The 20,963-nt window shown below is 49.4% G+C and overlaps 1 protein-coding gene across 1 annotated transcript in view; it reads right to left on the reverse strand.

Annotated features, from left to right (window-relative positions):
* Positions 1 to 20,963, reverse strand: part of COL4A5 (collagen type IV alpha 5 chain) — a 1,021,631-nt gene that overhangs the window by 768,043 nt on the left and 232,625 nt on the right. The window contains exons 16-17 of the mRNA XM_069211570.1: positions 10,647 to 10,691; positions 10,464 to 10,517 (exon numbers count right to left, since the gene is read on the reverse strand). Coding sequence (XP_069067671.1) covers positions 10,464 to 10,517; positions 10,647 to 10,691 — 99 coding nt within the window. The remainder of the gene's footprint in view (positions 1 to 10,463; positions 10,518 to 10,646; positions 10,692 to 20,963) is intronic.

The following is a 20,963-nucleotide window of genomic DNA, read 5'->3' on the forward strand; positions in this document are numbered from 1 at the left end:
AGGAGAGACCAACACCTCTGAAATCACTGAGGATAACTCCAGTGAAGATGACCCCCTGTTAGCCAGGATGGTCAAAAGATTGGCTTTGGAAAAGCAGCTCCTAGCCATAGAAAGGGAAAGAAAAGAGATGGGCCTAGGTCCCATCGATGGTGGCAGCAACTTAAATAGGGTCAGAGATTCTCCTGACATCCTAAAAATCCCCAAAGGGATTGTAACAAAATATGAAGATGGTGATGACATCACCAAATGGTTCACAGCTTTTGAGAGGGCTTGTGTAACCAGAAAAGTAAACAGATCTCACTGGGGTGCTCTCCTTTGGGAAATGTTCACTGGAAAGTGTAGGGATAGACTCCTCACACTCTCTGGAAAAGATGCAGAATCTTATGACCTCATGAAGGGTACCCTGATTGAGGGCTTTGGATTCTCCACTGAGGAGTATAGAATTAGATTCAGGGGGGCTCAAAAATCCTCGAGCCAGACCTGGGTTGATTTTGTAGACTACTCAGTAAAAACACTAGATGGTTGGTTAACTGGAAATGAAGTGTGTGACTATGTTGGGCTTTATAATTTGTTTATGAAAGAACACATTTTAAGTAACTGCTTCAATGAAAAGTTGCATCAGTATCTGGTAGACCTAGGTCCAATTTCTCCCCAAGAATTGGGAAAGAAGGCAGACCACTGGGTCAAGACTAGGGTAACCAAAACTTCCACTGGGGGTGACCAAAAGAAAGGGGTTACAAAAACTCCCCAGGAGAAAGTGGGTGACACTAGAAACAAAGAAAAAGAGTCCTCTGTAGGCCCCCAAAAACCAGAACAGGTGGGTGGGCCCCAAGACACAACCCAAAACAAAGGTGGGTACCAGGGTAAGAACTGGGATGCCACTAAGGCATGGTGCCACAACTGTAAACAGTCTGGGCACCACACCAAGGACACTTCTTGTCCCAAAAACAAACCCCAGCACAAAATTCCAGGGGTAACCAGTGTAGCCATGGGAGATGACTCCTCAGATGAGGAGGTCTTCCTAGCCTTCAACTGGAAACAGGGCCCAACAGGTGAGTTGGAGATTCCAGAGGGAAGCAGACACTTCCACCACCTACTGGTGAATGGAATCCCAACCACTGCCCTGAGAGACACTTGTGCCAGTCACACTATTGTGCATGACAGGCTGGTGCTCTCAAACCAGTACATCCCAGGTGAGACTGCCAGGGTAAGAGTTAGCCTAGACAGGGTCACTAAGAGGCCTATGGCTTTAGTACCCATAGAAGTGGGTGGCACTCTTAGCTGGAGAAGGGTAGTAGTCAGTACAGACCTCCCCCTTGATTGTCTCCTTGGAAATGACTACCCAGAGGTTAGTCAGAGCCCAAGAGAGGAACTGGTCCAGTGCCAGTCCTCTCCCAAGGATTCTGGAAGTCCTGCCTCTGCAGTGAATGCAAGCAGGCCCCAGAAGAAGAAGAAAAGAAAACAGAGTAGGAAGGGTGGACAACCTTTAGCCAAGGTTACAGCAAGCCAGGGAGATTCTGCTCCAGTAGGGGAGAACTCCAAAAATGGCCCTGATAAAGTCCAACCTGACCCACAAGAAGTCCTGGCTAGTCAGGCAACTGTTAAGCCTGAGTGGGTGGCTCCTCAGCTAACAGAAGAAAGAGTGGAAGAAGGGTGTTTACTACAAGATGTGGTAACCCCCCACTCTAATACAGCAGACAGGCACCCTGAACCCAAAGAAGCCTGTAACTTAGCCCCTTCCCTTTTAGGTGAAGAGCTAAAGGTGTGGTTCTGGGCACTGACAGCTGTCAGTGGCCTCTGCTGGGTGTTAGCCTTTATGGCTGCACTATCCTTAGCATGGTGGTCTGACCCCATGCCAAATAGCAAGTTAGGCCCCCTGACCCTATTGGTCATGGTGGGGTTACTCCAGCTCTGGGTAACCTCTTTGGGTAAGCTAGGGGTAACCCTGGCCAAGATAAGGTTAGCAGAGGTGGATACCTCTAAAACCAGAATAGAAAGAATGGGTGGAGACATTGAAGATGCAGACAAGAGGCAATTCAGACTAGGTCCTATCACTGTGGAAGTGGGTCAGTTCCCCAAAGGGAATGACCTGAACAGAAGGATGTAAGGCAGAGTAGGCCCTGCAACTAACCAGCCTATTTCTCCTACTCTTCCTCGCCTGACAGACTAGGAAGACTCTCCCAGCTTGGGCTGAGTCTCCTGGCCTGTAGGCTGGGGGGGGCTTGTGTAAAGAAATGGCTCCCTGTTGCAGTTACCCCCCACTTTTTGCCTGATACTGATGCTGACTTGACTGAGAAGTGTGCTGGGACCCTGCTAACCAGGCCCCAGCACCAGTGTTCTTTCACCTAAAATGTACCATTGTTTCCACAATTGGCACACCCTGGCATCCAGATAAGTCCCTTGTAACTGGTACCTCTGGTACCAAGGGCCCTGATGCCAGGGAAGGTCTCTAAGGGCTGTAGCATGTATTATGCCACCCTAGAGACCCCTCACTCAGCACAGACACACTGCTTACAAGCCTGTGTGTGCTGGTGAGAACAAAATGAGTAAGTCGACATGGCACTCCCCTCAGGGTGCCATGCCAGCCTCTCACTGCCTATGCAGTATAGGTAAGACACCCCTCTAGCAGGCCTTACAGCCCTAAGGCAGGGTGCACTATACCATAGGTGAGGGTACCAGTGCATGAGCATGGTACCCCTACAGTGTCTAAACAAAACCTTAGACATTGTAAGTGCAGGGTAGCCATAAGAGTATATGGTCTGGGAGTCTGTCAAACACGAACTCCACAGCACCATAATGGCTACACTGAAAACTGGGAAGTTTGGTATCAAACTTCTCAGCACAATAAATGCACACTGATGCCAGTGTACATTTTATTGTAAAATACACCCCAGAGGGCACCTTAGAGGTGCCCCCTGAAACCTATCCGACTATCTGTGTAGGCTGACTGGTTCCAGCAGCCTGCCACACTAGAGACATGTTGCTGGCCCCATGGGGAGAGTGCCTTTGTCACTCTGAGGCCAGTAACAAAGCCTGCACTGGGTGGAGATGCTAACACCTCCCCCAGGCAGGAGCTGTAACACCTGGCGGTGAGCCTCAAAGGCTCACCCCTTTGTCACAGCCCAGCAGGGCACTCCAGCTTAGTGGAGTTGCCCGCCCCCTCCGGCCACGGCCCCCACTTTTGGCGGCAAGGCTGGAGGGAACAAAGAAAGCAACAAGGAGGAGTCACTGGCCAGTCAGGACAGCCCCTAAGGTGTCCTGAGCTGAAGTGACTCTGACTTTTAGAAATCCTCCATCTTGCAGATGGAGGATTCCCCCAATAGGGTTAGGATTGTGACCCCCTCCCCTTGGGAGGGGGCACAAAGAGGGTGTACCCACCCTCAGGGCTAGTAGCCATTGGCTACTAACCCCCCAGACCTAAACACGCCCTTAAATTTAGTATTTAAGGGCTACCCTGAACCCTAGAAGATTAGATTCCTGCAACAAGAAGAAGGACTGCCCAGCTGAAAACCCCTGCAGCGGAAGACCAGAAGACGACAACTGCCTTGGCTCCAGAAACTCACCGGCCTGTCTCCTGCCTTCCAAAGATCCTGCTCCAGCGACGCCTTCCGAAGGGACCAGCGACCTCGACATCCTCTGAGGACTGCCCCTGCTTCGAAAAGACAAGAAACTCCCGAGGACAGCGGACCTGCTCCAAGAAAAGCTGCAACTTTGTTTCCAGCAACTTTAAAGATCCCTGCAAGCTCCCCGCAAGAAGCGTGAGACTTGCAACACTGCACCCGGCGACCCCGACTCGACTGGTGGCGATCCAACACCTCAGGAGGGACCCCAGGACTACTCTGATACTGTGAGTACCAAAACCTGTCCCCCCTGAGCCCCCACAGCGCCGCCTGCAGAGGGAATCCCGAGGCTTCCCCTGACCGCGACTCTTTCGAACCTAAAGTCCCGACACCTGGGAGAGACCCTGCACCCGCAGCCCCCAGGACCTGAAGGACCGGACTTTCACTGGAGAAGTGACCCCCAGGAGTCCCTCTCCCTTGCCCAAGTGGAGGTTTCCCCGAGGAACCCCCCCCTTGCCTGCCTGCAGCGCTGAAGAGATCCCGAGATCTCTCATAGACTAACATTGCAAACCCGACGCTTGTTTCTACACTGCACCCGGCCGCCCCCGCGCCGCTGAGGGTGAAATTTCTGTGTGGACTTGTGTCCCCCCCGGTGCCCTACAAAACCCCCCTGGTCTGCCCTCCGAAGACGCGGGTACTTACCTGCAAGCAGACCGGAACCGGGGCACCCCCTCCTCTCCATTCTAGCCTATGTGTTTTGGGCACCACTTTGGACTCTGCACCTGACCGGCCCTGAGCTGCTGGTGTGGTGACTTTGGGGTTGCTCTGAACCCCCAACGGTGGGCTACCTTGGACCAAGAACTGAGCCCTGTAAGTGTCTTACTTACCTGGTTAATCTAACAAATACTTACCTCCCCTAGGAACTGTGAAAATTGCACTAAGTGTCCACTTTTAAAACAGCTATTTGTCAATAACTTGAAAAGTATACATGCAATTTTGATGATTTGAAGTTCCTAAAGTACTTACCTGCAATACCTTTCGAATGAGATATTACATGTAGAATTTGAACCTGTGGTTCTTAAAATAAACTAAGAAAAGATATTTTTCTATATAAAAACCTATTGGCTGGATTTGTCTCTGAGTGTGTGTACCTCATTTATTGTCTTGTGTATGTACAACAAATGCTTAACACTACTCCTTGGATAAGCCTACTGCTCGACCACACTACCACAAAATAGAGCATTAGTATTATCTATTTTTACCACTATTTTACCTCTAAGGGGAACCCTTGGACTCTGTGCATGCTATTCCTCACTTTGAAATAGCACATACAGAGCCAACTTCCTACATTGGTGGATCAGCGGTGGGGTACAAGACTTTGCATTTGCTGGACTACTCAGCCAATACCTGATCACACGACAAATTCCAAAATTGTCATTAGAAATTGATTTTTGCAATTTGAAAAGTTTTCTAAATTCTTAAAAGACCTGCTAGGGCCTTGTGTTAGATCCTGTTTAGCATTTCTTTTAGAGTTTAAAAGTTTGTAAAAGTTTGAATTAGATTCTAGAACCAGTTGTAGATTCTTAAAAAGTATTCCAACTTTTAGAAGCAAAATGTCTAGCACAGATGTGACTGTGGTGGAACTCGACACCACACCTTACCTCCATCTTAAGATGAGGGAGCTAAGGTCACTCTGTAAAATAAAGAAAATAACAATGGGCCCCAAACCTACCAAAATACAGCTCCAGGAGCTTTTGGCAGAGTTTGAAAAGGCCAACCCCTCTGAGGGTGGCAACTCAGAGGAAGAGGATAGTGACTTGGAGGAAAATTCCCCCCTACCAGTCCTATCTAGGGAGAACAGGGTCCCTCAAACCCTGACTCCAAAAATAATAGTCAGAGATGCTGGTTCCCTCACAGGAGAGACCAACACCTCTGAAATCACTGAGGATAACTCCAGTGAAGATGACCCCCTGTTAGCCAGGATGGTCAAAAGATTGGCTTTGGAAAAGCAGCTCCTAGCCATAGAAAGGGAAAGAAAAGAGATGGGCCTAGGTCCCATCGATGGTGGCAGCAACTTAAATAGGGTCAGAGATTCTCCTGACATCCTAAAAATCCCCAAAGGGATTGTAACAAAATATGAAGATGGTGATGACATCACCAAATGGTTCACAGCTTTTGAGAGGGCTTGTGTAACCAGAAAAGTAAACAGATCTCACTGGGGTGCTCTCCTTTGGGAAATGTTCACTGGAAAGTGTAGGGATAGACTCCTCACACTCTCTGGAAAAGATGCAGAATCTTATGACCTCATGAAGGGTACCCTGATTGAGGGCTTTGGATTCTCCACTGAGGAGTATAGAATTAGATTCAGGGGGGCTCAAAAATCCTCGAGCCAGACCTGGGTTGATTTTGTAGACTACTCAGTAAAAACACTAGATGGTTGGTTAACTGGAAATGAAGTGTGTGACTATGTTGGGCTTTATAATTTGTTTATGAAAGAACACATTTTAAGTAACTGCTTCAATGAAAAGTTGCATCAGTATCTGGTAGACCTAGGTCCAATTTCTCCCCAAGAATTGGGAAAGAAGGCAGACCACTGGGTCAAGACTAGGGTAACCAAAACTTCCACTGGGGGTGACCAAAAGAAAGGGGTTACAAAAACTCCCCAGGAGAAAGTGGGTGACACTAGAAACAAAGAAAAAGAGTCCTCTGTAGGCCCCCAAAAACCAGAACAGGTGGGTGGGCCCCAAGACACAACCCAAAACAAAGGTGGGTACCAGGGTAAGAACTGGGATGCCACTAAGGCATGGTGCCACAACTGTAAACAGTCTGGGCACCACACCAAGGACACTTCTTGTCCCAAAAACAAACCCCAGCACAAAATTCCAGGGGTAACCAGTGTAGCCATGGGAGATGACTCCTCAGATGAGGAGGTCTTCCTAGCCTTCAACTGGAAACAGGGCCCAACAGGTGAGTTGGAGATTCCAGAGGGAAGCAGACACTTCCACCACCTACTGGTGAATGGAATCCCAACCACTGCCCTGAGAGACACTTGTGCCAGTCACACTATTGTGCATGACAGGCTGGTGCTCTCAAACCAGTACATCCCAGGTGAGACTGCCAGGGTAAGAGTTAGCCTAGACAGGGTCACTAAGAGGCCTATGGCTTTAGTACCCATAGAAGTGGGTGGCACTCTTAGCTGGAGAAGGGTAGTAGTCAGTACAGACCTCCCCCTTGATTGTCTCCTTGGAAATGACTACCCAGAGGTTAGTCAGAGCCCAAGAGAGGAACTGGTCCAGTGCCAGTCCTCTCCCAAGGATTCTGGAAGTCCTGCCTCTGCAGTGAATGCAAGCAGGCCCCAGAAGAAGAAGAAAAGAAAACAGAGTAGGAAGGGTGGACAACCTTTAGCCAAGGTTACAGCAAGCCAGGGAGATTCTGCTCCAGTAGGGGAGAACTCCAAAAATGGCCCTGATAAAGTCCAACCTGACCCACAAGAAGTCCTGGCTAGTCAGGCAACTGTTAAGCCTGAGTGGGTGGCTCCTCAGCTAACAGAAGAAAGAGTGGAAGAAGGGTGTTTACTACAAGATGTGGTAACCCCCCACTCTAATACAGCAGACAGGCACCCTGAACCCAAAGAAGCCTGTAACTTAGCCCCTTCCCTTTTAGGTGAAGAGCTAAAGGTGTGGTTCTGGGCACTGACAGCTGTCAGTGGCCTCTGCTGGGTGTTAGCCTTTATGGCTGCACTATCCTTAGCATGGTGGTCTGACCCCATGCCAAATAGCAAGTTAGGCCCCCTGACCCTATTGGTCATGGTGGGGTTACTCCAGCTCTGGGTAACCTCTTTGGGTAAGCTAGGGGTAACCCTGGCCAAGATAAGGTTAGCAGAGGTGGATACCTCTAAAACCAGAATAGAAAGAATGGGTGGAGACATTGAAGATGCAGACAAGAGGCAATTCAGACTAGGTCCTATCACTGTGGAAGTGGGTCAGTTCCCCAAAGGGAATGACCTGAACAGAAGGATGTAAGGCAGAGTAGGCCCTGCAACTAACCAGCCTATTTCTCCTACTCTTCCTCGCCTGACAGACTAGGAAGACTCTCCCAGCTTGGGCTGAGTCTCCTGGCCTGTAGGCTGGGGGGGGCTTGTGTAAAGAAATGGCTCCCTGTTGCAGTTACCCCCCACTTTTTGCCTGATACTGATGCTGACTTGACTGAGAAGTGTGCTGGGACCCTGCTAACCAGGCCCCAGCACCAGTGTTCTTTCACCTAAAATGTACCATTGTTTCCACAATTGGCACACCCTGGCATCCAGATAAGTCCCTTGTAACTGGTACCTCTGGTACCAAGGGCCCTGATGCCAGGGAAGGTCTCTAAGGGCTGTAGCATGTATTATGCCACCCTAGAGACCCCTCACTCAGCACAGACACACTGCTTACAAGCCTGTGTGTGCTGGTGAGAACAAAATGAGTAAGTCGACATGGCACTCCCCTCAGGGTGCCATGCCAGCCTCTCACTGCCTATGCAGTATAGGTAAGACACCCCTCTAGCAGGCCTTACAGCCCTAAGGCAGGGTGCACTATACCATAGGTGAGGGTACCAGTGCATGAGCATGGTACCCCTACAGTGTCTAAACAAAACCTTAGACATTGTAAGTGCAGGGTAGCCATAAGAGTATATGGTCTGGGAGTCTGTCAAACACGAACTCCACAGCACCATAATGGCTACACTGAAAACTGGGAAGTTTGGTATCAAACTTCTCAGCACAATAAATGCACACTGATGCCAGTGTACATTTTATTGTAAAATACACCCCAGAGGGCACCTTAGAGGTGCCCCCTGAAACCTATCCGACTATCTGTGTAGGCTGACTGGTTCCAGCAGCCTGCCACACTAGAGACATGTTGCTGGCCCCATGGGGAGAGTGCCTTTGTCACTCTGAGGCCAGTAACAAAGCCTGCACTGGGTGGAGATGCTAACACCTCCCCCAGGCAGGAGCTGTAACACCTGGCGGTGAGCCTCAAAGGCTCACCCCTTTGTCACAGCCCAGCAGGGCACTCCAGCTTAGTGGAGTTGCCCGCCCCCTCCGGCCACGGCCCCCACTTTTGGCGGCAAGGCTGGAGGGAACAAAGAAAGCAACAAGGAGGAGTCACTGGCCAGTCAGGACAGCCCCTAAGGTGTCCTGAGCTGAAGTGACTCTGACTTTTAGAAATCCTCCATCTTGCAGATGGAGGATTCCCCCAATAGGGTTAGGATTGTGACCCCCTCCCCTTGGGAGGGGGCACAAAGAGGGTGTACCCACCCTCAGGGCTAGTAGCCATTGGCTACTAACCCCCCAGACCTAAACACGCCCTTAAATTTAGTATTTAAGGGCTACCCTGAACCCTAGAAGATTAGATTCCTGCAACAAGAAGAAGGACTGCCCAGCTGAAAACCCCTGCAGCGGAAGACCAGAAGACGACAACTGCCTTGGCTCCAGAAACTCACCGGCCTGTCTCCTGCCTTCCAAAGATCCTGCTCCAGCGACGCCTTCCGAAGGGACCAGCGACCTCGACATCCTCTGAGGACTGCCCCTGCTTCGAAAAGACAAGAAACTCCCGAGGACAGCGGACCTGCTCCAAGAAAAGCTGCAACTTTGTTTCCAGCAACTTTAAAGATCCCTGCAAGCTCCCCGCAAGAAGCGTGAGACTTGCAACACTGCACCCGGCGACCCCGACTCGACTGGTGGCGATCCAACACCTCAGGAGGGACCCCAGGACTACTCTGATACTGTGAGTACCAAAACCTGTCCCCCCTGAGCCCCCACAGCGCCGCCTGCAGAGGGAATCCCGAGGCTTCCCCTGACCGCGACTCTTTCGAACCTAAAGTCCCGACACCTGGGAGAGACCCTGCACCCGCAGCCCCCAGGACCTGAAGGACCGGACTTTCACTGGAGAAGTGACCCCCAGGAGTCCCTCTCCCTTGCCCAAGTGGAGGTTTCCCCGAGGAACCCCCCCCTTGCCTGCCTGCAGCGCTGAAGAGATCCCGAGATCTCTCATAGACTAACATTGCAAACCCGACGCTTGTTTCTACACTGCACCCGGCCGCCCCCGCGCCGCTGAGGGTGAAATTTCTGTGTGGACTTGTGTCCCCCCCGGTGCCCTACAAAACCCCCCTGGTCTGCCCTCCGAAGACGCGGGTACTTACCTGCAAGCAGACCGGAACCGGGGCACCCCCTCCTCTCCATTCTAGCCTATGTGTTTTGGGCACCACTTTGGACTCTGCACCTGACCGGCCCTGAGCTGCTGGTGTGGTGACTTTGGGGTTGCTCTGAACCCCCAACGGTGGGCTACCTTGGACCAAGAACTGAGCCCTGTAAGTGTCTTACTTACCTGGTTAATCTAACAAATACTTACCTCCCCTAGGAACTGTGAAAATTGCACTAAGTGTCCACTTTTAAAACAGCTATTTGTCAATAACTTGAAAAGTATACATGCAATTTTGATGATTTGAAGTTCCTAAAGTACTTACCTGCAATACCTTTCGAATGAGATATTACATGTAGAATTTGAACCTGTGGTTCTTAAAATAAACTAAGAAAATATATTTTTCTATATAAAAACCTATTGGCTGGATTTGTCTCTGAGTGTGTGTACCTCATTTATTGTCTTGTGTATGTACAACAAATGCTTAACACTACTCCTTGGATAAGCCTACTGCTCGACCACACTACCACAAAATAGAGCATTAGTATTATCTATTTTTACCACTATTTTACCTCTAAGGGGAACCCTTGGACTCTGTGCATGCTATTCCTCACTTTGAAATAGCACATACAGAGCCAACTTCCTACAGCAATCCACCTTCAAGCACAAATAACAAAACATATTGCAATGATGTATCACATTACATGAAAAAATAATGGGCTCTTACAGGTTCACCATCTCTACCAGGACTTCCAGGTCGACCAGGTTCACCAGGTACACCCTAAAGGGAAAAAAGGTAGAAGGACAGACAATTCATTCAAGGAAAAAACAACACTGCTGTGCAATAAAGAGAATGTATCACAATATTTTTTGAAGATATGCTAATTGTATAAGTTGAAAGCATACTTACATCATTACCTGCAGGGCCGTCTTCTCCATCTTTCCCTGGTTTTCCCTTTAAGAAATAACAAAATACACAAATGTAGAATGATTACCCAGAATACAATTTTGAAACGTTCTCTGGCATAATTGCTCCAACCTACATAGACAATGCCCTAAATTTAATATACCAGCACAAATGGAATATTGCACACAGGAATTTTAATTGGTTAAATGATATGATGTTGTGCCAGCTCAGGCAAAAAAATAAATCTACCATATTTTAAACATAATGGTCCCAGCATTGATAATCTGCATCACCAGACTGAAAAGGCTACAAAAAAGAAGAAGAATGTGAAGTTATCAGTGGTATTAGTTACTGGCAAAGCACTATGTATTTCTTTCCAGGAATAAAACTCATGTAACCACCATATTAAAGCTATGATATAAGACTAACGCAACACGAGGATCCAAGGATCTTTCAGCTCTTTGACATGGCTGCAGTTCATCAAATAATCAATTATCAGAAGCCTAAATCACCCAACTAGGCAAACCTTTAATCCTGTCCCTGGCCCTTTAATAGTCAAATTAAAGCACCTTGTAGGAAGTTGGCTCTGTATGTGCTATTTCAAAGTAAGGAATAGCATGCACAGAGTCCAAGGGTTCCCCTTAGAGGTAAAATAGTGGTAAAAAGAGATAATACTAATGCTCTATTTTGTGGTAGTGTGGTCGAGCAGTAGGCTTATCCAAGGAGTAGTGTTAAGCATTTGTTGTACATACACATAGACAATAAATGAGGTACACACACTCAGAGACAAATCCAGCCAATAGGTTTTGTTATAGAAAAATATCTTTTCTTAGTTTATTTTAAGAACCACAGGTTCAAATTTAACATGTAATATCTTGTTTGAAAGGTATTGCAGGTAAGTACATTAGGAACTTTGAATCATTTCAATTGCATGTATACTTTTCAAGTTATTCACAAATAGCTATTTCAAAAGTGGACACAGTGCAATTTTCACAGTTCCTGGGGGAGGTAAGTTTTTGTTAGTTTTACCAGGTAAGTAAGACACTTACAGGGTTCAGTTCTTGGTCCAAGGTAGCCCACCGTTGGGGGTTCAGAGCAACCCCAAAGTTACCACACCAGCAGCTCAGGGCCGGTCAGGTGCAGAGTTCAAAGTGGTGCCCAAAACGCATAGGCTATAATGGAGAGAAGGGGGTGCCCTGGTTCCGGTCTGCTTGCAGGTAAGTACCCGCGTCTTCGGAGGGCAGACCAGGGGGGTTTTGTAGGGCACCGGGGGGGACACAAGCCCACACAGAAATTTCACCCTCAGCGGCGCGGGGGCGGCCGGGTGCAGTGTTAGAACAAGCGTCGGATTCGCAATGGAAGTCAATGAGAGATCAAGGGATCTCTTCAGCGCTGCAGGCAGGCAAGGGGGGGCTTCCTCGGGGAAACCTCCACTTGGGCAAGGGAGAGGGACTCCTGGGGGTCACTTCTGCAGTGAAAGGCCGGTCCTTCAAGTCCTGGGGGCTGCGGGTGCAGGGTCTTTTCCAGGCGTCGGGACTTAGGTTTCAGAGAGTCGCGGTCAGGGGAAGCCTCGGGATTCCCTCTGCAGGCGGCGCTGTGGGGGCTCAGGGGGGACAGGTTTTGGTACTCACAGTCGTAGAGTAGTCCGGGGGTCCTCCCTGAGGTGTTGGTTCTCCACCAGCCGAGTCGGGGTCGCCGGGTGCAGTGTTGCAAGTCTCACGCTTCTTGCGGGGAGATTGCAGGGTTCTTTAAAGCTGCTCCTTTGGATAAAGTTGCAGTCTTTTTGGAGCAGGTCCGCTGTCCTCTGGAGTTTCTTGTCGTCGAAGCAGGGCAGTCCTCAGAGGATTCAGAGGTCGCTGGTCCCTTTGGAAGGCGTCGCTGGAGCAGAGTTCTTTGGAAGGCAGGAGACAGGCCGGTGAGTTTCTGGAGCCAAGGCAGTTGTTGTCTTCTGGTCTTCCTCTGCAGGGGTTTTCAGCTAGGCAGTCCTTCTTCTTGTTGTTGCAGGAATCTAATTTTCTAGGGTTCAGGGTAGCCCTTAAATACTAAATTTAAGGGCGTGTTTAGGTCTGGGGGGGTTAGTAGCCAATGGCTACTAGCCCTGAGGGTGGGTACACCCTCTTTGTGCCTCCTCCCAAGGGGAGGGGGTCACAATCCTAACCCTATTGGGGGAATCCTCCATCTGCAAGATGGAGGATTTCTAAAAGTTAGAGTCACCTCAGCTCAGGACACCTTAGGGGCTGTCCTGACTGGCCAGTGACTCCTCCTTGTTGCTTTCTTTGTTCCCTCCAGCCTTGCCGCCAAAAGTGGGGGCCGTGGCCGGAGGGGGCGGGCAACTCCACTAAGCTGGAGTGCCCTGCTGGGCTGTGACAAAGGGGTGAGCCTTTGAGGCTCACCGCCAGGTGTCACAGCTCCTGCCTGGGGGAGGTGTTAGCATCTCCACCCAGTGCAGGCTTTGTTACTGGCCTCAGAGTGACAAAGGCACTCTCCCCATGGGGCCAGCAACATGTCTCTAGTGTGGCAGGCTGCTGGAACTAATCAGCCTACACAGACAGTCGGTTAAGTTTCAGGGGGCACCTCTAAGGTGCCCTCTGGGGTGTATTTTGCAATAAAATGTACACTGGCATCAGTGTGCATTTATTGTGCTGAGAAGTTTGATACCAAACTTCCCAGTTTTCAGTGTAGCCATTATGGTGCTGTGGAGTTCGTGTTTGACAGACTCCCAGACCATATACTCTTATGGCTACCCTGCACTTACAATGTCTAAGGTTTTGTTTAGACACTGTAGGGGTACCATGCTCATGCACTGGTACCCTCACCTATGGTATAGTGCACCCTGCCTTAGGGCTGTAAGGCCTGCTAGAGGGGTGACTGACCTATACTTGCATAGGCAGTGAGAGGCTGGCATGGCACCCTGAGGGGAGTGCCATGTCGACTTACTCGTTTTGTTCTCACTAGCGCACACAAGCTGGCAAGCAGTGTGTCTGTGCTGAGTGAGAGGTCTCCAGGGTGGCATAAGACATGCTGCAGCCCTTAGAGACCTTCCTTGGCATCAGGGCCCTTGGTACTAGAAGTACCAGTTACAAGGGACTTATCTGGATGCCAGGGTCTGCCAATTGTGGATACAAAAGTACAGGTTAGGGAAAGAACACTGGTGCTGGGGCCTGGTTAGCAGGCCTCAGCACACTTTCAATTGTAAACATAGCATCAGCAAAGGCAAAAAGTCAGGGGGCAACCATGCCAAGGAGGCATTTCCTTACACAACCCCCCCCCAAACGAAAGAGGATGAGACTAACCTTTCCCAAGAGAGTCTTCATTTTCTAAGTGGAAGAACCTGGAAAGGCCATCTGCATTGGCATGGGCAGTCCCAGGTCTGTGTTCCACTATAAAGTCCATTCCCTGTAGGGAGATGGACCACCTCAACAGTTTAGGATTTTCACCTTTCATTTGCATCAGCCATTTGAGAGGTCTGTGGTCAGTTTGAACTAGGAAGTGAGTCCCAAAGAGGTATGGTCTCAGCTTCTTCAGGGACCAAACCACAGCAAAGGCCTCCCTCTCAATGGCACTCCAACGCTGCTCCCTGGGGAGTAACCTCCTGCTAATGAAAGCAACAGGCTGGTCAGGGCCATCATCATTTGTTTGGAACAAAACTGCCCCTATCCCATGTTCAGAGGCATCTGTCTGCACAATGAACTGCTTAGAATAATCTGGAGCTTTTAGAACTGGTGCTGAGCACATTGCTTGTTTCAGGGTGTCAAAGGCCTGTTGGCATTCCACAGTCCAGTTCACTTTCTTGGGCATTTTCTTGGAGGTGAGTTCAGTGAGGGCTGTCACAATGGATCCATATCCCTTCACAAACCTCCTGTAATACCCAGTCAAGCCAAGGAATGCCCTGACTTGAGTCTGGGTTTTTGGAGCTACCCAGTCCAGAATAGTCTGGATCTTGGGTTGGAGTGGCTGAACTTGGCCTCCACCTACAAGGTGGCCCAAGTAAACCACAGTTCCCTGCCCTATCTGGCATTTGGATGCCTTGATAGAGAGGCCTGCAGATTGCAGAGCCTTCAAAACCTTCTTCAGGTGGACCAGGTGATCCTGCCAGGTGGAGCTAAAGACAGCAATATCATCAAGATAAGCTGTGCTAAAGGACTCCAAACCAGCAAGGACTTGATTCACCAACCTTTGGAAGGTGGCAGGGGCATTCTTTAAACCAAAGGGCATAACAGTAAACTGATAATGCCCATCAGGTGTGGAGAATGCTGTTTTCTCTTTTGCTCCAGGTGCCATTTTTATTTGCCAGTACCCTGCTGTCAAGTCAAAGGTACTTAAGAATTTGGCAGCACCTAATTTGTCTATGAGCTCATCAGCTCTAGGAATTGGATGAGCATCTGTCTTGGTGACAGAGTTGAGCCCTCTGTAGTCCACACAAAACCTCATCTCTTTCTTTCCATCTTTGGTGTGAGGTTTGGGGACTAAGACCACTGGGCTAGCCCAGGGGCTGTCAGAGCGCTCAATTACTCCCAATTCCAGCATCTTGTGGACTTCCACCTTGATGCTTTCCTTAACATGGTCAGACTGTCTAAAAATTTTGTTTTTGACAGGCATGCTGTCTCCTGTGTCCACATCATGGGTACACAGGTGGGTCTGACCAGGGGTTAGGGAGAAGAGTTCAGGAAACTGTTGTAGGACTCTCCTACAATCAGCTTGCTGTTGGTCAGAGAGGGTGTCTGAGTAGATCACTCCATCTACTGAGCCATCTTTTGGGTCTGATGACAGAAGATCAGGGAGAGGTTCACTCTCTGCCTCCTGATCCTCATCTGTTACCATCAACAGATTTACATCAGCCCTGTCATGGAAGAGCTTAAGGCGGTTCACATGGATCACCCTCTTGGGGCTCCTGCTTGTGCCCAGGTCCACCAGGTAGGTGACCTGACTCTTCCTTTCTAGCACTGGGTAAGGGCCACTCCATTTGTCCTGAAGTGCCCTGGGAGCCACAGGCTCCAGAACCCAGACTTCCTGCCCTGGTTGGAACTCAACCATTGCAGCCTTTTGGTCATACCAAAACTTCTGGAGCTGTTGGCTGGCCTCAAGGTTTTTGGTTGCCTTTTCCATGTACTCTGCCATTCTAGAGCGAAGGCCAAGTACATAGTCCACTATGTCTTGTTTAGGCTCATGAAGAGGTCTCTCCCAGCCTTCTTTAACAAGAGCAAGTGGTCCCCTTACAGGGTGACCAAACAGAAGTTCAAAGGGTGAGAATCCTACTCCCTTCTGTGGCACCTCTCTGTAAGCAAAAAGCAGACATGGCAAGAGGACATCCCATCTCCTTTTGAGTTTCTCTGGGAGCCCCATGATCATGCCTTTTAATGTCTTGTTGAATCTCTCAACTAAGCCATTAGTTTGTGGATGGTATGGTGTAGTGAATTTGTAAGTCACTCCACACTCATTCCACATGTGTTTTAGGCATGCTGACATGAAGTTGGTACCTCTGTCAGACACCACCTCCTTAGGGAAACCCACTCTGGTAAAGATACCAATGAGGGCCTTGGCTACTGCAGGGGCAGTAGTCGACCTAAGGGGAATAGCTTCAGGATACCTAGTAGCATGATCCACTACTACTAGGATGTACATATTTCCTGAGGCTGTGGGAGGTTCTAGTGGACCAACTATGTCCACACCCACTCTTTCAAAGGGGACCCCCACCACTGGAAGTGGAATGAGGGGGGCCTTTGGGTGCCCACCTGTCTTACCACTGGATTGACAGGTGGGGCAGGAGAGGCAAAACTCCTTAACCTTCTGGGACATATTGGGCCAGTAGAAGTGGTTGACTAACCTCTCCCACGTCTTGGTATGTCCCAAATGCCCAGCAAGGGGAATATCATGGGCTAAGGTCAGAATAAACTCTCTGAACGACTGAGGCACTACCACTCTCCTAGTGGCACCAGGTTTGGGGTCTCTGGCCTCAGTGTACATGAGTCCATCTTCCCAATAGACCCTATGTGTTCCATTTTTCTTGCCCTTGGACTCTTCAGCAGCTTGCTGCCTAAGGCCTTCAAGAGAGGGACAGGTTTCTTGTCCCTTACACAGCTCCTCCCTTGAGGGTCCCCCTGGGCCTAAGAGCTCAACCTGATACGGTTCAAGTTCCAAAGGCTCAATTCCCTCAGAGGGCAGAACTTCTTCCTGAGAAGAGAGGTTCTCTTTTTCTGACTGTGTTGCAGTTGGTTTCCCAACTGACTTTCCTTTTCTCTTGGTAGGCTGGGCCATTCTTCCAGACTCCAGCTCTACTTTTTCACCCTGTGCCTTGCATTGTGCTCTTGTTTTTACACACACCAGTTCAGGGATACCCAGCATGGCTGCATGGGTTTTTAGTTCTACCTCAGCCCATGCTGAGGACTCCAGGTCATTTCCAAGCAGACAGTCTACTGGGATGTTTGAGGAGACCACCACCTGTTTCAGGCCATTGACCCCTCCCCATTCTAAAGTTACCATTGCCATGGGATGTGCTTTAGTCTGATTGTCAGCGTTGGTGACTGTATAAGTTTTTCCAGTCAGGTATTGGCCAGGGGAAACCAGTTTCTCTGTCACCATGGTGACACTGGCACCTGTATCCCTCAGGCCCTCTACACTTGTCCCATTAATAAAGAGCTGCTGCCTGTATTTTTGCATGTTAGGCGGCCAGGCAGCTAGTGTGGTTAAATCCACCCCACCCTCAGAGACTAGAGTAGCTTCAGTGTGGACCCTGATTTGCTCTGGGCACACTGTTGATCCCACTTGGAGACTAGCCATTCCAGTGTTACCTGGATTGGAGTTTGGAGTGGAACTTTTCTTGGGACAGGCCTTGTCTCCAGTTTGGTGTCCAGACTGACTACAGTTTCGACACCAGGCCTTTTTGGGATCAAAGTTTTTACCCTTGTACCCAGGATTGGTTTGTGAAGAGGCTCTGGGCCCACCCTCCTGTGCAGGTTTTTGGGGGCCTGTAGAAGACTCTTTACTATTTTTATTTTTGGCTGTCTCACCACCTTTCCCCTGGGGAGGTTTTGTGACCCCTTTCTTTTGGTCACCCCCTGTGGAAGTTTTGGACACCCTAGTCTTGACCCAATGGTCCGCCTTCTTTCCCAATTCTTGGGGAGAGATTGGTCCTAGGTCTACCAGATGCTGATGCAGTTTATCATTGAAACAATTACTTAACAGGTGTTCTTTCACAAATAAATTGTACAGCCCATCATAATTACTTACACCACTGCCTTGAATCCAACCATCTAGTGTTTTTACTGAGTAGTCTACAAAGTCAACCCAGGTCTGGCTCGAGGATTTTTGAGCCCCCCTGAATCTAATCCTATACTCCTCAGTGGAGAATCCAAAGCCCTCAATCAGGGTACCCTTCATGAGGTCATAAGATTCTGCATCTTTTCCAGAGAGTGTGAGGAGTCTATCCCTACACTTTCCTGTGAACATTTCCCAAAGGAGAGCACCCCAGTGAGATTTGTTCACTTTTCTGGTTACACAAGCCCTCTCAAAAGCTGTGAACCATTTGGTGATGTCATCACCATCTTCATATTTAGTTACAATCCCTTTGGGGATTTTCAACATGTCAGGAGAATCTCTGACCCTATTTATGTTGCTGCCACCATTGATGGGTCCTAGGCCCATCTCTTGTCTTTCCCTCTCTATGGCTAGGATCTGTCTTTCCAAAGCCAATCTTTTGGCCATCCTGGCTAACTGGATGTCCTCTTCACTGGAGTTTTCCTCAGTGATTTCAGAGTTGTTGGTCCCTCCTGTGAGGGAACCAGCATCTCTGACTATTATTTGTGGAGTCAGGGCTTGAGAAGCCCTGCTCTCCCTAAGTAGGACTGGAGGGGGGGAATTTCCTTCCAAGTCACTATCTTCATCCTCTGAGTTGCCATCCTCAGAGGGGTTGGCCTTTTCAAACTCTGCCAAAAGCTCCTGGAGCTGTACTTTGGTAGGTTTGGGGCCCATTGCTATTTTCTTTAGTTTACAGAGTGACCTTAGCTCTCTCATCTGTAGATGGAGGTAAGGTGTGGTGTCGAGTTCCACCACAGTCACATCTGTGCTAGACATTTTGCTTCTAAAAGTTGGAATACTTTTTAAGAATCTAAAACTGGTTCTAGAATCTAATTCAAACTTTTACAAACTTTTAAACTCTAAAAGAAATGCTAAACAGGATCTAACACAAGGCCCTAGCAGGTCTTTTAAGAATTTAGAAAACTTTTCAAATTGCAAAAATCAATTTCTAATGACAATTTTGGAATTTGTCGTGTGATCAGGTATTGGCTGAGTAGTCCAGCAAATGCAAAGTCTTGTACCCCACCGCTGATCCACCAATGTAGGAAGTTGGCTCTGTATGTGCTATTTCAAAGTAAGGAATAGCATGCACAGAGTCCAAGGGTTCCCCTTAGAGGTAAAATAGTGGTAAAAAGAGATAATACTAATGCTCTATTTTGTGGTAGTGTGGTCGAGCAGTAGGCTTATCCAAGGAGTAGTGTTAAGCATTTGTTGTACATACACATAGACAATAAATGAGGTACACACACTCAGAGACAAATCCAGCCAATAGGTTTTGTTATAGAAAAATATCTTTTCTTAGTTTATTTTAAGAACCACAGGTTCAGATTTAACATGTAATATCTTGTTTGAAAGGTATTGCAGGTAAGTACATTAGGAACTTTGAATCATTTCAATTGCATGTATACTTTTCAAGTTATTCACAAATAGCTATTTCAAAAGTGGACACAGTGCAATTTTCACAGTTCCTGGGGGAGGTAAGTTTTTGTTAGTTTTACCAGGTAAGTAAGACACTTACTGGGTTCAGTTCTTGGTCCAAGGTAGCCCACCGTTGGGGGTTCAGAGCAACCCCAAAGTTACCACACCAGCAGCTCAGGGCCGGTCAGGTGCAGAGTTCAAAGTGGTGCCCAAAACGCATAGGCTATAATGGAGAGAAGGGGGTGCCCTGGTTCCGGTCTGCTTGCAGGTAAGTACCCGCGTCTTCGGAGGGCAGACCAGGGGGGTTTTGTAGGGCACCGGGGGGGACACAAGCCCACACAGAAATTTCACCCTCAGCGGCGCGGGGCGGCCGGGTGCAGTGTTAGAACAAGCGTCGGATTCGCAATGGAAGTCAATGAGAGATCAAGGGATCTCTTCAGCGCTGCAGGCAGGCAAGGGGGGGCTTCCTCGGGGAAACCTCCACTTGGGCAAGGGAGAGGGACTCCTGGGGGTCACTTCTGCAGTGAAATGCCGGTCCTTCAGGTCCTGGGGGCTGCGGGTGCAGGGTCTTTTCCAGGCGTCGGGACTTAGGTTTCAGAGAGTCGCGGTCAGGGGAAGCCTCGGGATTCCCTCTGCAGGCGGCGCTGTGGGAGCTCAGGGGGGACAGGTTTTGGTACTCACAGTCGTAGAGTAGTCCGGGGGTCCTCCCTGAGGTGTTGGTTCTCCACCAGCCGAGTCGGGGTCGCCGGGTGCAGTGTTGCAAGTCTCACGCTTCTTGCGGGGAGATTGCAGGGTTCTTTAAAGCTGCTCCTTTGGATAAAGTTGCAGTCTTTTTGGAGCAGGTCCGCTGTCCTCTGGAGTTTCTTGTCGTCGAAGCAGGGCAGTCCTCAGAGGATTCAGAGGTCGCTGGTCCCTTTGGAAGGCGTCGCTGGAGCAGAGTTCTTTGGAAGGCAGGAGACAGGCCGGTGAGTTTCTGGAGCCAAGGCAGTTGTTGTCTTCTGGTCTTCCTCTGCAGGGGTTTTCAGCTAGGCAGTCCTTCTTCTTGTTGTTGCAGGAATTTAATTTTCTAGGGTTCAGGGTAGCCCTTAAATACTAAATTTAAGGGCGTGTTTAGGTCTGGGGGGGTTAGTAGCCAATGGCTACTAGCCCTGAGGGTGGGTACACCCTCTTTGTGCCTCCTCCCAAGGGGAGGGGGTCACAATCCTAACCCTATTGGGGGAATCCTCCATCTGCAAGATGGAGGATTTCTAAAAGTTAGAGTCACCTCAGCTCAGGACACCTTAGGGGCTGTCCTGACTGGCCAGTGACTCCTCCTTGTTGCTTTCTTTGTTCCCTCCAGCCTTGCCGCCAAAAGTGGGGGCCGTGGCCGGAGGGGGCGGGCAACTCCACTAAGCTGGAGTGCCCTGCTGGGCTGTGACAAAGGGGTGAGCCTTTGAGGCTCACCGCCAGGTGTCACAGCTCCTGCCTGGGGGAGGTGTTAGCATCTCCACCCAGTGCAGGCTTTGTTACTGGCCTCAGAGTGACAAAGGCACTCTCCCCATGGGGCCAGCAACATGTCTCTAGTGTGGCAGGCTGCTGGAACTAATCAGCCTACACAGACAGTCGGTT

Source organism: Pleurodeles waltl, chromosome 2_1, assembly GCF_031143425.1.
Source record: "Pleurodeles waltl isolate 20211129_DDA chromosome 2_1, aPleWal1.hap1.20221129, whole genome shotgun sequence".
Classification (NCBI taxonomy): domain Eukaryota; kingdom Metazoa; phylum Chordata; class Amphibia; order Caudata; family Salamandridae; genus Pleurodeles; species Pleurodeles waltl.